The 15,739-nt window shown below is 41.0% G+C and overlaps 1 protein-coding gene across 4 annotated transcripts in view; it reads left to right on the forward strand.

Moving 5' to 3' along the window:
• The window catches only part of atp8a1 (ATPase phospholipid transporting 8A1), a 102,248-nt gene that overhangs the window by 69,019 nt on the left and 17,490 nt on the right, over positions 1-15,739 (forward strand). For all 4 annotated transcript variants that reach the window (XM_069694187.1, XM_069694189.1, XM_069694188.1 and 1 more), the window contains 5 exons: positions 472-644; positions 2,040-2,223; positions 4,174-4,284; positions 10,310-10,384; positions 11,889-12,011. In XM_069694187.1, coding sequence (XP_069550288.1) covers positions 472-644; positions 2,040-2,223; positions 4,174-4,284; positions 10,310-10,384; positions 11,889-12,011 — 666 coding nt within the window. The remainder of the gene's footprint in view (positions 1-471; positions 645-2,039; positions 2,224-4,173; positions 4,285-10,309; positions 10,385-11,888; positions 12,012-15,739) is intronic.

The raw sequence follows: 15,739 nt of genomic DNA on the forward strand, positions 1-15,739 counted from the left end.
TTATATATATTAATCTGTAGAGTCTAAAATCTCTTGAGTAGAGATAAATTAACTTTACTATTGTAAGGAAGTATGAATGCCACTGTGGAGCACTTTTAAATGTTTCTAATGAAACACAGAATATATGTTCATAATATTTCCTTATCATTGAATTGTGATTTGTCTTCCATTTAAAACAAAATCTTATTTTACTTTACAAATAGTTGATCTGTTATTCACAGGTGTTTATACACACTTAATTAATTTAGCCAGTATAACTGATGGTATTTTTATTATAATTGTATCATATTTTTGTATTTCTTAATTAATCATAATCAGCTTGCACAGAAGGCTCGTGAAAGCCAATCCACCAGGGCAAAATAACAATGTTTTTCTAACAACAGTGCACATTTCCTCAGACCACTCTAACACTACGGGCTTGAAATTAAAATAACAACAGCTAATGTTCATGAAATGTTTTCCATCACGCAGGCAACAAGGGAAACGCTCAGCCACCACGTTGGAATGCTGGGAGATGCCCTCTACAAGGAAAACGACTTTGCCCTCATTATTGACGGGAAAACTCTGAAGTACGCCCTCACGTTCGGGGTGCGTCAGTACTTCCTGGACCTCGCCCTGTCCTGTAAAGCTGTCATATGCTGCAGGTAAGATTTGTGCCCGGAACAATAAAATAAACCTGAAACACCAACAAAAGAGAGCAAGTAAGACTTGCAAGAAGGGCTGCAACTAAAATGTGATTAAATGTTTTGTCTACAAAATGTCATCTAGCTGTCAGACCAAACCAAAAGATACTTATTTAAAAATTGTATGAACCGAGAAAAAAAACAAAGACCCGCAATCGACAATCCACACGTAGATAATGTCGGACGTTTTGCTAAGAACTCTGTAGTTGAACTTCAAAGTATTATTTCTGCCACAAAGGTCATTCAGTATTTTAATGGCAGCAGTTAAAAAAGTGTGATAGTTATAAATTTAAATAGCAACTTTCAACATCACTGTTGACTTGACCAAGCAACATAAATAATAGGAAGTACTTAAGTACTCAAGAAACCATGACGGAGTCTGGGGCCAGAAGTCAGCACCACAGCAAACCTTCAGATGCCACATTATTGCAAAGTACATTATGTCAAATTTGTATTTATCTTTCCCCCCTCCCACTTCTACCTGCCTTTGCCGTGTGCACACTCGTTGGCCACTAAGATACACCAGGAGATGAATGAGGCCTCTTAAACCACGGAGAACATAAACATGAACAGTTTCACAGCTAAAGACAGACATGCAGTTTACAGCATCATCTCCAGAGACTTTCTTCACTCTACGCGGGGCTGACTTTGGTGCATAAAGCGGAAGCTCTTGTGAGGCGGGAGGCTTTGCTGTTAGTAAAGGTATAAAGTTAAAGTTGAAGTCTTGTAAAGGAGTTATAAAATGTGTCACAACCACAATCGAATGAATTAAGAAAGGTCTTATAGGGGACTCAGAATATGACAAGTAGTATTTGTAGTAGTAGATCCCAGTAGGTACAGTGCAGTCATTGTCACTGTCAACTTTTGACCCTTATAGGAAATTAAATGCAGTCTCTGCAGATATCTGCTTTCTAACCTGCATCTGCTTTTTTGCTTCTCAATGAATAAATATTATTTACAAAATGCCCTCATGTTTGTTTTTAGAGTGCTCAGACAGTTTGGCCTGACTGTCTGTACGCCACAACTTATTGTTCTTCAAGTCTGATCTCGAGATTTCATAATAATATTTTATACACACCCCAGTTGTAAATGTAATACTGTAAAAAGTTGGAGATTTTGTAACAGTACATTTTTAGTAGGGTGTACAATCTTAAATCATTATTTACGCTGTATTGCACTTTTAACTGTATATGAGTCACTGTTGCCCTCATACTTGCGAAAAGTCACTAGTTGTGAATTCAACCTTCCAAGCTCCATTTCTTCTCGTTTATTGTTCTTTTTCATAAACACGGATCTATTATTAATTTGATCCATTATCTATAGTGTGACATTCATTGTGTTGCTGCTCCCTTTTAGAGTATCTCCTCTTCAGAAGTCGGAGGTGGTCGAGATGGTGAAGAAACAGGTGAAGGTGATCACGCTGGCCATCGGTGACGGTGCTAACGACGTGGGAATGATCCAGACGGCTCACGTCGGTGTGGGAATCTCAGGCAACGAGGGTCTGCAGGCAGCGAACTCCTCAGACTACTCTATTGCTCAGGTGAGAACAGTGTCAGGGGCCTACACTGTGTGAGGATAAACATATTGATTAGTATTGGAAATGGAAGACACAAGTATCTGAAGTGGGAAGTTTATCAATATTTTGATTCAAAGTCATAATTGAGCTTTTGTATCGGGACTTCGACAGCTTCGTGTAACTTTGAGTGCCTGATGCCATCACGTTTGAGGTCAGAGAGGGTGAACAAAGACAATCTTCAAGAATTTAAAGCTGTGGAAATTCAGTTATAATAGTAACTAATTCAGATAAAAATATTGACACACTCTGACACCTGAGCTTAAATATGTACATAAGTGAAAACCATACCAAAAAAAACAAAAAAACAAAACGTGAATTTAACTTCAGAATATGTTTACTTTGCCACTGCAGGTGCATGTCCTCAATCTGGCAGCAGTACACTGATATTTATGCCCTCGGAAATTCTGATTCCTCAAATTATCAGTCCTGTCGCTGTCTTCTCAAATGCGATACGTGTCAGTGATAGCTTGGCACATTGTTCTCAGTAACAAAGGGTCATATGTCTGAAAGGTCTCCAGCTTATACAGTGAAGTAGTAACACCTGTAAAACAGGCATCTGGTGACACATAACTCCCAACACGACTATACAGAAACGGATTCTGGCGAAATGCTACTTAAATACATGCTTACATCCTAGTAACCAGTTAGTCTGAAACTGTGCGTCGACATGTGATACCTGTTAGCAACAAAAGCCGTGGAGTTCTGGTATCATGGCTCTCTTATACAGCACGCCACTCAGTACATCGTGTTTCTGTTACAGCCAAGGGGCTTGAGAGTATGGGAAAGCAAGGGTTGACGAGGACACAGTACACTTTCTGTGCCTCAGTAGGCAATTACTATTCAAGAGACCTGGATTTGTCTTAAGTGCCCCCTTCAGTCCACATGACATGTAGGCAGGGTACGTCTTTCAAAAACAGGTGGCCTCTTATAATCCATTCAGGTTGTGTCCCAGCGTCAAATTAAATTACATCTCCAGACTTCCAGCGGTACTTTCCGCATCTTCTTGTTTCGCTACATTAACTGCAATTTGCTGACTGCAAGCTGAAATCAATCCTTGGACGCAGTATAACTTGTTTTTCTAAACCTTTACATGATTTATGTTAATGTTCTGCAGTGTCAAAGGAGCTCCTTGCTGCTGTAGATTATTAAGCAGCTAGCGCCTAAGATTGAAAACTCAGAGTTGTCTGTTAGAGTAAGTGGAGAGTAAAGAGGCTTCAGGCCGAGGCACCTCTGCTGTCCGTCTGTCATCAGCTCCGGTCTGTGTTAACTGATGTTTGATCCAGCCGTTCGAGGGGTCACGCAAACTGTGCTTTCATTTCACCGAGGGGTTCTGTGGTGACGCTGAAAGACAAGCAGGCCTTCAAATAAACAAACGTGTGTTCCTCTCAAAAATGTAAATTTAATTTTTCTTCTTCAGCTCCACCTCCCTACTTCAGTTACATCCACTTTTTTTTTTTTTTTTTTTTTTCCTTTGTGGATGGCACATTTGCGTACCAGTTCTGCTTGTGTTATCACACTGATCAGCCAGAAATTGCACTGAAATTTAAAGTTCACCGCAGGGCCTAAATAGTGGTGTAATTATGAAGCAATTGAACTATTATGCTGAGACCTTGGAGACCAATGCCCCCGTATGAACCCCTTTAATTTCAGCAACTCAAAGCTCGGCCGTACAGTCTTTGACTAGACATTTCTGGAATGTGTTAGTGAGAGCTTTGGCCACAATGCCTCATCAGTCCTTTTGCTCTCTGCTGGGGAATGACAAAAGACCTTCTTTAATCTTGAAGTTCCTGTAACTGCTTTAGTGTTCCAGCACTGATCTCTGATAATGAGGAACCATTAGACAGTCTACTGTACACAGACTTGCACCATTCATTCATCTTGTCGTTTTCCTCCATTTACTTCCCTCCCACACAGTTCAAGTACTTAAAGAATCTGCTGCTTGTCCACGGAGCCTGGAATTACAACCGTGTAGCCAAGTGTATCCTGTATTGCTTCTACAAGAATATCGTCCTCTACATCATCGAGGTGAGTCTCCAACAGTTGCTCTCAAGACTGAGTCATGCAATGAAAGCAGAGCTTTGTGATCTTTTTTTTTTTTTCCGAACGACACAACTTAGTAAAGGCAAAGATTCCTTGTTAGAGTTTCTATGTTTGTATTTCTGTTGACTGGCCCCTCAACAGGATCTGCCTGCCAATTTGTGCAGGTCCTGGGTGAATGGTTTGAGTTTTTACATTGCTGGGCAAAATATACACACACAAGCAGACACACTCACAGACAAACACACACTGTAATTATAAAAAAAAAACATATATAATTGAGAGGAAGTCTGGCTTTAGAAGGTCCTCACAAGTTATTGGAGGTACAACCAGTGATGCTACCTATTTGTTTCTATCCGCTAGAATCACAAGATATTAATTCTATTTTATGCTGTGTTGAGAGCAGTTACAGCCAAATATGAAAATAACATTGGACAGTCTAAAAACAAAAGAAGAATTATTATTTAAAAGTTGGCAATGATATAATAATATTGTTGTTGACCTAATCGCAGCATCAGAATGTCACTGAAATATTGAGAATCCAAAATATTATCGCCTGTTTAATCTAGCAAAACACAAGAAAACCATTCAACAAAATGGAATAAAGTGTAATAAAGTATATCATATTTTTTACTGTATTTATATTTCATGATTTGACAGATTTGAGCAAATTTTAACCTCATTTATATGTTAAAAAATAATGTAAAGTGGAGAGGGAAAGTTTGAACGAAGAGACAATAAGTAATTGTATTGAATTTATGCTCTGCCCAGTGATTATTCAAGTTTTATTGCACTGATGTCCTTGGGATGGAACATTTATAGCAACTCTCCCTCTATATCAGTGGATGAGGGTTAAATACGTTTCACGCATGTTTCTCCCGGCACCGGTCAGATGGTGTGCGGTGGGTTTGATGGTGTTTGACAGAGACCAGATCCAGTGCAGATTGCAGCTTTAGAGCCACAACCAAGAGTGACCAGACAGGTTAAGTGCTTCCTATCAGCAGCAGCTTTATCACTGGCCGTGCTCAGATGTTTTGATCTACAAACCTTTGCACTTGTCTGACAAAACGACCGACTTTAGGTTTGCTTCTCTTCTCAAAAATTGTAGTTTGATCACATGTTGTCCCACATCACATATCAGGAAATTGAAAGGCAAATTTGGAGCAATATGGTCATATGAACAAAATATGCTCCTAATTGCAAGTGAAATATTAGCGTATTTCCCTTGCAGCTTGTTAGGTTTTTAATTAGTTAGAATTATGGTATGTCAGAGTCTTTGGCTTCACCACACAGCAGGAATTAAAGATAAATGACATTAAAAAAAAAAAAAAACCATAACACCAGGGAACCGAACAAAAAGAAAAAGACACTACTTGAGCATTAAAAAAAAAAGAAAAAGCCCCTCCGCCCCCTCACTCCCCAGCTCTCTCTACACATGTTGCCTGAGGGGGTCCAGTGCACATAGGAAGCAAATGATTTACAGTCTTCTACTGTATTTGCTCATAAAAAAGACAAATAGAAAAGTGCTCCCTGGGCCAAACACTTAAGTGATCAGCCTCACGTTTTTAAAACATCATCACCACATAACCTGTTATGGAAATACGAGCACTTTAAAATTCTCTTTTGTTCATCCTCTTTCTGTGACACTTGACCTCTGATCCCCTTTTTCATCCTCATTGCAGTTTATGTGCCGTGGAAAATCAGTAGACTACCTTTAACATTCCAGCGCGTCTATCTCTGACGTATTCTGAACTGAAATGAAAGAGGGTAGTTGGTCTCCGTCCAGGTTATAAATTCATTGCAACTGTTCGATCATGCTGCACTTTTCCAAAATAGCCGTTACACTATAGCCGAGTTCAAAGCAAAATTACATTTTCAGCAAATGTGATTTTCTTTTGGCAGAACCGTTACACTTAACTTTTCATTGGCCTGAAAAGTAAAGATGCTTTGTTTGACCCTGTTTATAACCATGTGTAAACTTTACAGTGTTGCCTTCACTCTGGGTCTAATGTTTCAGTGCAAAAAAAAAAGTGGCATAACCTCTAATGTTTATATTTTATACATTCAAGAATAAACCCAGTTGTTTATTCTCATTTTTACTCCGTTATTCTTCGTTTCAATTCTCAGTGGACCTGTCTATCGGTAGAGTCCATAATCACATCAATTCCTCTCGACATCCGTTGTTTGCGTATCCAACTACAGCTTTGAAACATGCCAGGTCCCTTTTCAAAGGTCTTTTCCAACAACTGGAACATAACTTCTATAGTTCTGTCTGCAAGGCGAGCTTTTTTTTTTTTTTTTTTTTTTTACCCCTGCACACCTTTTGTTGCTCTCTGAAAACATAACCCCTCCCACCCCCCTCCACACTGCACTCCTTCAGGGGGACTGAAGGAGATAATAGGACATTTCTTCAATGTTTGGCTGCTTCAGTATTTCAAATGTCGCTGTTTTGTAAGTCCCTGACATCTAACACAGCAGCAACCCTGGGGTATGAGTCAAAGCTGCATTTGTTGCACTAATAGGTTTACTTTTGAGCTTGCATGTTTTTCTCGTCGACTCTCGGGCTTCCATGCGAGGAGAGAATCGGGGATGTTGCAGGGAATTTTATGTTTTTGTTCACAGCACCATTGTCCCGTACAGTGTGTTACAATTTGAATGCCAGGGCTGGGAGACTCTGTGTTTAAGCCGCTTTTCATCGCCCTCTCTTTCCACTGGGTCTTTGGTCCCATATAAGAGACATAGAGTAGGAGGGTGAAGGATTCTTGGGCCATTGTGAAAGAAGTGAATGTGAGCGCAACTTAGTCTGAAGCTTATGGAACAGATCAGGATTCTGTGTGACTCACCAAAGGTTAATTGTGAGTCAGATTGTAAGGCTGTCACTCCAGAGGATGATTGACTGACAGGTGGAAGTGCTTCACAGTTTTTCTTTCGGCTCTTCAGGTCCTGTTGATTACTGATGGCTTTTTTTTTCCTAATCAGTTTGAGAACAGTTTCAGCATGGTCACATATGAGGCGTAACTTTTTATCTGATCGAAAAAGGAAACTTTGATTGTACAAATATTTTAAACGACACGCCCTGCAAAGTATTCAACTACGTTCATAACTCATCATTTTGACTTTGTTACAAGTTACACCACTGATTAAAGAATAGGAGGGAAAAGAATGAAATTCAGCCACAATGAAGCTAAGAGACCTTTTTAAAGGAAGCCATAGCAACTCAGTTCAAATGGTCGATCCAGCTGGCCACTCGTGTTTGATTGACACTCTGCCAGGGTGCTACAGAGGGGCTGATGGACAAGTGGCATTTATGAGGCAATTACACGAAAGCTCATTCAGTTGGAGCTCAGCGTAATCAGAGCCGGCTCCGAGTAGCAGAGCAAAGCTTGCCGACCAGTAGCACTGAATAATCCACGGAGGCCGTGCCAGGCATTGTGAGGCAGCTTCTGTTTGTAGCGCCACATATTTCCAGGATATTTATCAGCTCCTTCTTTATGTCCCGCGTTATTCTTTACTTGCTTTGTGTATGAATGCCATTAGCAATTCTGTAGTGCGAAGCTTAAGAGTATCAGGACTCACATTGTTGGGGACAAATGTCATGTCCTCCCACCCCACCCCCCTCCCAACACTCTCAGCCGCTTCCTGCAAAGCTGCGGAGCAGCCATGGAATCAATGATTTTTTTATTAGCTGATGAATATGCAAATCTTCTTATCGGCGAGCAACTGCCCAATCCTCCTTTTTTTTCAGCTCCCGCTTCCCTCCATCACTGTTTTTCACGATGTGCAGTGGGGGAGAGAGGCCAGCCACACCCCTCCACTGAGTGGCACTCAATGAGGAGAAGAAAAGAGGAAGAAAAATCCTGCCTGGTACTTCCCCTAATGAGCAAATCAATGCATCTGTCCCTCAAGAGACGGAGAGAGTGAGAAAGAAAGAGAGAAGCTATTGGGACCCGAAGGACCAGGCCAAAACACTCACACAGAAGCAGTTACCACACGCTATGAATAGGAGCCTTTTTTAACTTAGCACAACAATATATCAGCCCAGAGCCTCTCATTGAGAAGACCTGTAATTAATTCAGCAGTTTGACCTACCCGCTAGCCTCTCCTTACCGTTGGCTTGAGCCACACTAATGGTTGAACTTGCCTCATGGCTTGGGCTCCATCTACACATAACCCATAGCAACGGCATCTGAATGTATTCTCAACAAGCCAAGAACCAAAACACCTAAAACTGTTGTTGTTCTGCCAGTACATGTACTGTGTGTCTTTTGGGTTCAGAGCCACATGGTCCCAGAGACAGCTGAGTATCCCTCATGAGTTTAAAAGCAGGCCCACCAATTGAAAAAGAAACAACATCATGGTAGAGTGCACCTGATGGAGTAGAGGGTGGAATCTGTGATGGGTGGGTGTGGCAGAGGGGGGAGGGAGGTGAGGGACAGGGTCTGAGGGCACACACACATAAACACAAGCTTCATCTGCAGTCCCCCCCCCCCCCCATGAAGGGAATGAACAGGGTTAGGTTGTGTGTGGGACATTTGTTTTCATGCATACGCTTACACGATTAAATGGGAAGGACCAGTGGCAGATTGGAATCGGTCGTGTAGACAGTGACGGCGGCGGGTGGGGCCGTCAAACCAGCTTTGTCCCAATCTGAGAATTTGTAGCAGTTCATGCCTTCATAATGAAGTTAAATGAAGCGAGGAAATGCCTGGTTGGCCACGGCCAAAACACAGCACCCCTGATGTTCCCTTAACAGTTTTAGCGCGAGCAAGAGCCTGTTCTGGACCACGAAGTGTCAAACTGTAACACTGAGGTTCGATTTCTGATTCTCAATTTGCAAACTGTTTTCAGGTTGCGCTGTCGGTTTCACTCCAGGATGTGTCAGATAAATCCGCTTTACACCAATAAAACAATCATTCATGTGCCTTTTTTTCCTACCAGATTGCAACAACTGCTCTGCTTGCATGTTAGAATAATTCATTGAGAATACCTCACTTCTGTCCTGATCTCAGGGGCATTGTTTTCTTCAGATACGGTGATCAGACTTGTTTCCACCCAGCCGATGGTTTAAATTACCTCTGTCTCCCTGTCCTGACACAATATATCAAAGTCTCCATCATTCAGAGTCCCACAGTCCTGACTCCGCCCCTGCAACTAACCTCATCTGTCACACACATGTCATCAGGTAGATCAAGGAGGGAAACAGTTGGTAAGATAGATGGTTGAAGGTAATCCTGTGATGGATCCTGTGGACAATTTGCGTCGTGGAGGTAGCATTTGGAGGTCTTGGCTTTCCCACCGTCTCAAATTTTTTTTCTCATTTGGCCTGTTTTGGCCCTTTTGCCTTCCTTCAGTTTGAAATTTGCCTAAGTTAGACTGATCACATGTTGATCACAGGTCAGCACTTCAACCTAAACCGCATTCGTCTCAGGATCTTTTAATTCTTCTTCTCACACAACAGGAAACATTTTACTCCGGACACAACCGGTATTACAAGATGTCTCAACTTTGCAGTAATTTTAAAGATGTATCAATAGGACCGGTGTTCTTTCTTTGATCTGTTCACATTATGTGAATGACAGATCCTGCTCTCTGTATCTCAGTTCTCTGTTGACACAAGACAGTGAATAATGGAGTGTGACAGAAAAATGGATTGTTAGTCAGTAGACACAGTGAGCCCGTCTTAAATCTGATAACGGTGACCACTCACCCTCACTATCACTAATGGGAAGCACATACTGAGAGGGTAATCAGAGAGGCTACAGACATTTAGTAGTGCTTTCATCATCTTTTTTTGAGTAATGCCTCCAATATCAAGTTCATAAGTGCCTCACAGATTAAACTGACAGTATTGTAAGAGGGAGATGTGAATATTTTGGACATTGTTTGCCAATGAAAATGATGAACTCTGAAATATAAACTATAATAAAATACTTTAGTCTTTGTTCTTGTTTTGCTTTTCTGACTCTTTCTTTGTGTTTTTTTTTTTTTTTTTTTTTTTTTTTGCCTTTCTCAGATCTGGTTTGCATTTGTCAACGGCTTCTCCGGTCAGATTCTGTTTGAACGCTGGTGCATTGGATTGTACAATGTGGTAAGTGTTAATAAAATTGTGTCTCTAAAAAGCCCTCTTTACTCCTCTATCCCTGTCCCCTCTTTGACACAGACCAAATTTGCTGTGTTGCCCCAAAACTGATCCTTTTATTGCATGACTGTCATCAGCGTCCTGAAAATTTTTCACTTTATTTATGACCTGTTGTCAAGTCCATATTCCCTCTGTGCCCTAAACTATGTACTGAATGTGAAAGAACAACAGGTTTTGCTTGCCCCAAAGAGCGTAGTTAGTAAGAGCAGCTACGTTTGAATGATAAAAAGAATAGGAAGACTGGAGCAGGAAGTGAGCCGGCTGCCGATGTAGGGAGTCCCACAGGGCACTTTAATGGGACCACTCCTAATGAACTCATATTTCATTTCTGTCATGAACTAAGTACAAGGAAAAAAATTTGCATCTGTAGTCTGATCTTTAATACCATACTCTTAAGACCACAAGGAGTCGATATGTAACTTAAAACTTTTTTAAAAAACAAAATCCATTCAATCAACAAAAATGAATGAGGGAAGTGTGAAGAGAAATTTCCCCATGCTCCGGATTGGCCTCGAATGGAAGTAATTCATGGGAGGGACAAACTGTCAAGTCAGAAGGACGTTTCCACAGCTCTGCCTCTTGCATTATTTCATAATAAACTACCACCCTATAGGGACAGTACTGTAATGGGGGGTGGGAAGAAGGCTCAGTCTTTTACTTTATCTAAAAACTGGGGAATTCCTCCAGCTCAGTGGGAGTCTGTTGGAGGCAATGGGCTGAATCCGCCTCTCAATGGAGATCTTCCCAGGCCCAGCTCTGAATAAGAAAGGATCCCAGTGGAGCATGTCCTGTGGCCCGCTGGTGTTGCAGTCTGAAGCCTGTAGACTCCCACTCCAGATGGGCCCACAGGGAACTCACACCAACTAACTGACCGGCCGCCCGCCCCCCCTTGAGCCACACAATACAATCACTCCTCTCTCAACAGCTGCTATACAGAACATTACAACACCACGAAGAAATTACACTTCAGCCAGGCTTAAATACCTGCTTCTTAGTCAAGAACATCGCAGATGTTCATTGGAGATGGGTTTTACATATGAACGGACCTGAAGCATGACAAATCAAAATGAAAAACCCCAAAGGGTTTTAAGGTCAATGATCCTCAATGATGTAAACTTAAGAATGAAGCAAGTAGAGAACAGAATGAGGCAAATTCTTCCATAGGTTTACCAGATGAAGGTGGCGGGAATGATGAAGACAGCCATATGCCATTAGTTTAGAGCAATTAGACATCAGATTCAAGGTCACATCTTTAAACACGAGCATTTTTAAGAAAGCCTGAAGTCATCTGGATTTATCAAAGTTAAAACTGATGTTTCCTTTTGTGTGTGTGTGTGTGTGTGTGTGTGTGTGTGTGTGTGTGTGTGTGTGTGTGTGTGTGTGTGTGTGTGTGTGTGTGTGTGTGTGTGTGTGTGTGTGTGTGTGTGCGCGCGCGCGCGTCTCTCTTGTGTAGATCTTCACTGCTTTGCCCCCTCTCACTCTGGGAATATTTGAGCGCTCCTGCAGGAAAGAGAATATGCTGAAATACCCAGAACTCTACAAAACCTCCCAGAATGCAATGGGTTTTAATACAAAGGTAATATTTGTCTCCGTCATATATATATATATATATATATATGTATATGTGTATGTTTATTGTTTAATTTACACAAACCACATTTACATACTGTAAGATTTATTTCTCATTATTAGTTTGATCTTTTTGTTGCATGTATTTGCGCTTTTATCTTGATTACTTTCAGTTTTAATAACTTTCTTTGCTTTGGTCCTTGTTTTTCGGTGACTGACATCATTCCATGGTTATCAAGTGTCTCCAAAAAAAAGTGCAATATTGAACGGTGGTTTTAACTTGGATTGTAAGAAAGTAGTAGTTAATATTTGGCAGATTTCCTTACCTGTTTTACCTGAGCAGTTAGTTTGTAACCATGAGGAGAGTATCAGTTATTGCAATTTGGTCAATTTTATGCAATTGAACTAAGTGATGCAAAACACTCACGAATGTGGTTAAAATTCCATTGGGAAATAATAGTCTGCTACACCACGTAAATATAAAGGTCAGAAGTTCCAGCTCTTACATCCAATTAACGTCACACTAATGACAGGAGATGTTTCTGTTGTGCTGCTGTGACGGACGGATGCACCTCCCGTCACAGTGACCTGGCAGCTGCAGTTGTAGCCTGGCATGGCGTGGCTTGACCTGTTCTGTCTGGTTGATGTGGGGCTGTCCGTTAACTTTCCCCTGCTGGTAATAAAGCTGTCTCCCCCTTTCTCCATGCCGAGCCACAGACTCCTGGACCATCCTCACAGGCGTGGTGACCTGGTTAGCACCACATGGAGGTGGATTAAAGGCGGATTGGCCATGGTGGTCAGGGGCAGGGAAGGTCAGATGGGTTGGGGAGATGCAGCAGAAAGAATTGGAGGGAATAGAGAGTGTGCTGTCATTGTGTGATGGCATTTGTCGCGGAAAATTATCCAATTTGTTTAAGTAAGGGAGTTGTTTGCACTCAGTGCGGGGCTATCAGATCATATTCACGCCACACAGGACCAGACATCACGTATCAGGTGATGATAGTTTAATCTCCAGTTTTACTCACCACAAACTATTCACTTCTGATAAAAGGCAGTTTTAAGATTGAAGTAGAAGTAAAGTCAAATGTTTTTTTTACTTACCAGAAGACAATGTTAAACCTATTAAATCGAAATCCTCCTAATTCCTTTCAAATAGAATTCACAGTATTTAAAAAAAAAAAAACATGATTGTTTCCTTAATGTTAGACTTAACTTTTTATAGCTGAATAGTATTTTAAATTTTTTTTTCTAACTGCAGCTTTGACATCTTTCTTTGCTGTACATGAAAGTTAATGGTATATGATCAATTAAGACTTCATAACTGGTGTTTTTTTCTATTTATTTTTTCTATTTCATAGAAAACGAAAATTGACAGATTAATTGATTATAATCAAGAGTTGCAACTCTGGTAATAACACACATTTTTAATGACTGCAAACATAAGAAGTTTCTCCCATAGCTAATAAAGAAAACTATGAAAAACTGTTGAGGTTATAATGTCACTGTTGATTAATTAGTGGGTATGTGCATGTGTGGAAACCCACAAAATAAATCAGAAGAAATGGAAAACCAATTTGTTGAAAAACAGACTTCAAAATAAAAGCCCTGCATTATTTGTAGATGAATGTAGATTTTGCAAGTTTAACAGGATTTTTCATAAGAAATCCTCTTTATTCTGTTGATCATAAATTATACTGGAGATTAGTAATATATGACCACACAGCTGCTACTTTAATCGTCCACAATTCAGTATAAATCCTCTAGGGTGGATTTTCCCTTTGACTTTTTGAAGACTTCATTAAGTTTTTCGTGCCAAAGACAGATCACAAAAATATGTGTCTGATAGTTAGAAGCAAATGAACCTCAATTTTGTTTGGGCCACATTTTCCAAGACCCATAAATGATGACTCGGCCAGGTCAGCAGGTTGTTTTTGCTGGCTTGTCCACTCTCTTCCTGATATATTTTCCTTGCAGCTGGCCCGAGGCGAGGCGAGAAAATCCAGCAGGAATTTGGCCCCTCGAAGCCTGTCTTTCTGCACGCCTGGCTCTTTTGTACACAACAGATACTGTCTTTGTGAATTAAAGCTGTTTGTGTTGAGATGCGAGAAGGGAGAGGCAGAGGGTGTTAGAAGAAGCTCGAGGCGTGGCTTCAGCCATGTCGCTCTTTCTCTTTTAATTACATATTCCGGACACATAAGCCACCCTAATAAACCAGACTCCCCTTTATGCGGCCTCAGTAATTACATTAGTTTACCAGCAGCTATCACCTCTTATACAGCACCTTTCCTTCTCTTATACTCTTTTTCCACCTCTCTTACCTCACTCGTTCAAAAAGAAAAGTTCATGAGTGGACAGCTCTGGAAATATTTGGCTCGATATTAATTAGTGGCCTTCATAGGTTTTTTTTTTTTTTTTGCAATTAGGACGTTCACAAAGGGCCAAATCTTTACAGGACAGACCGGGCATTCATTTGGAGGGGATCCTTAGCAACTTGCCGTAAAACAAGGGGAAAGAAGGAGACATGGGTGGCTGGAGGGGTGAAAGGGAGGATCCCAGTGTGACAAATGATTATGAACATTTATTGATTTCATTAGCATTCATTATTGGGGAGAGGAAACTGGAGCTGGTTTGCGACCGCCCCCTGCAGTGTTTGGGATGGGATAGTGGAGGAGGAAGCTGATAGAGAGCTGAGCCTGTCAGTGCGAGGCTAATTGGCGTAAACATGTGATTGTAACATTAGTAATAATTTAATACGCATTTGACCACAGAGATAGAGGAGGGGGGGGTTTACTTTAGCCCCCCCCCCCCCGCGCTCAGTGTGTTGGGGTTTGCGTACACAGAGGGAGGGCGAGGTAATCCAGGGTAGGGGGGGGGTGGCTGCTATAGAACTTTGTTTGGTTGATAGGAAAGGTGAGGAGGTCGTGCCACTGAGGCCAGGGTATATTCTAGTAGTATATATTTTTCCTTCGCTGTACCCTGTACCCTGTTCTGCCTTCCTCGGCTCCTTTTCCCTTCTTTTTAACATCTTTCCCTGGTAGAATATTTGGAATAGCCCTGAAATGTAAATATGCTGATAGTTGTTCTAAAATGACTTGCAGAAATCACACAATGTTTTCAGTTTTCAGGGAGTCAACTTTGTCTTGAATAAGTCGTGTTTAATGTTTTTCTGACAGGTTTGCTGAAGTTGAAAAGAGTGTTTTTAAGAGAGCGAGGCTCTTACTTGTCATCTGCCAAGAAGGTATCATGAAAAAAAAAAGAGATTAAAATGTGAAGTTCTTTTATTTACCTCCTCCTCCATCAGCCGTTTACTTTCCGGGTTGACTAATTTTATCCCTCAGAATTAACACCAACGTCTATGTCAGCACGGAGGAGGAAAAGAGGGCACAAACGTGGAGTGTTTTTTTGGCCGAATAGATTTCACGGCTGTTTCATGCTACATGACCCATTAGTGTTTTGTTTGGCTCGGGCATTGCATAACGTAAATTTTAAACAAGGTGGTTTTGGAGTGGGAGTATTGATTTAAACGACTCATCCAAAGTCTGTATGCTTCCATAGACAGACACACACGCAGACTGCAGTCCACGCCACGATTTTCCAGTCCCTTAATAATTACCATGAAAACAGCTTAATCTCTGTCAGGCCTGTCAGTCTTCCTGTGTGTGTTTCTAGACTGATTTTTGCTTGTTTAAACTCTCCTGTCATTTATTACCAAACCAGTTAAAATTCTCACATGAA

This window comes from Brachyistius frenatus, unplaced genomic scaffold (genome assembly GCF_029030835.1).
Source record: "Brachyistius frenatus isolate BFR_SWC_R1_liver_20210118 unplaced genomic scaffold, ASM2903083v1 Contig_17, whole genome shotgun sequence".
Lineage (NCBI taxonomy): Eukaryota > Metazoa > Chordata > Actinopteri > Embiotocidae > Brachyistius > Brachyistius frenatus.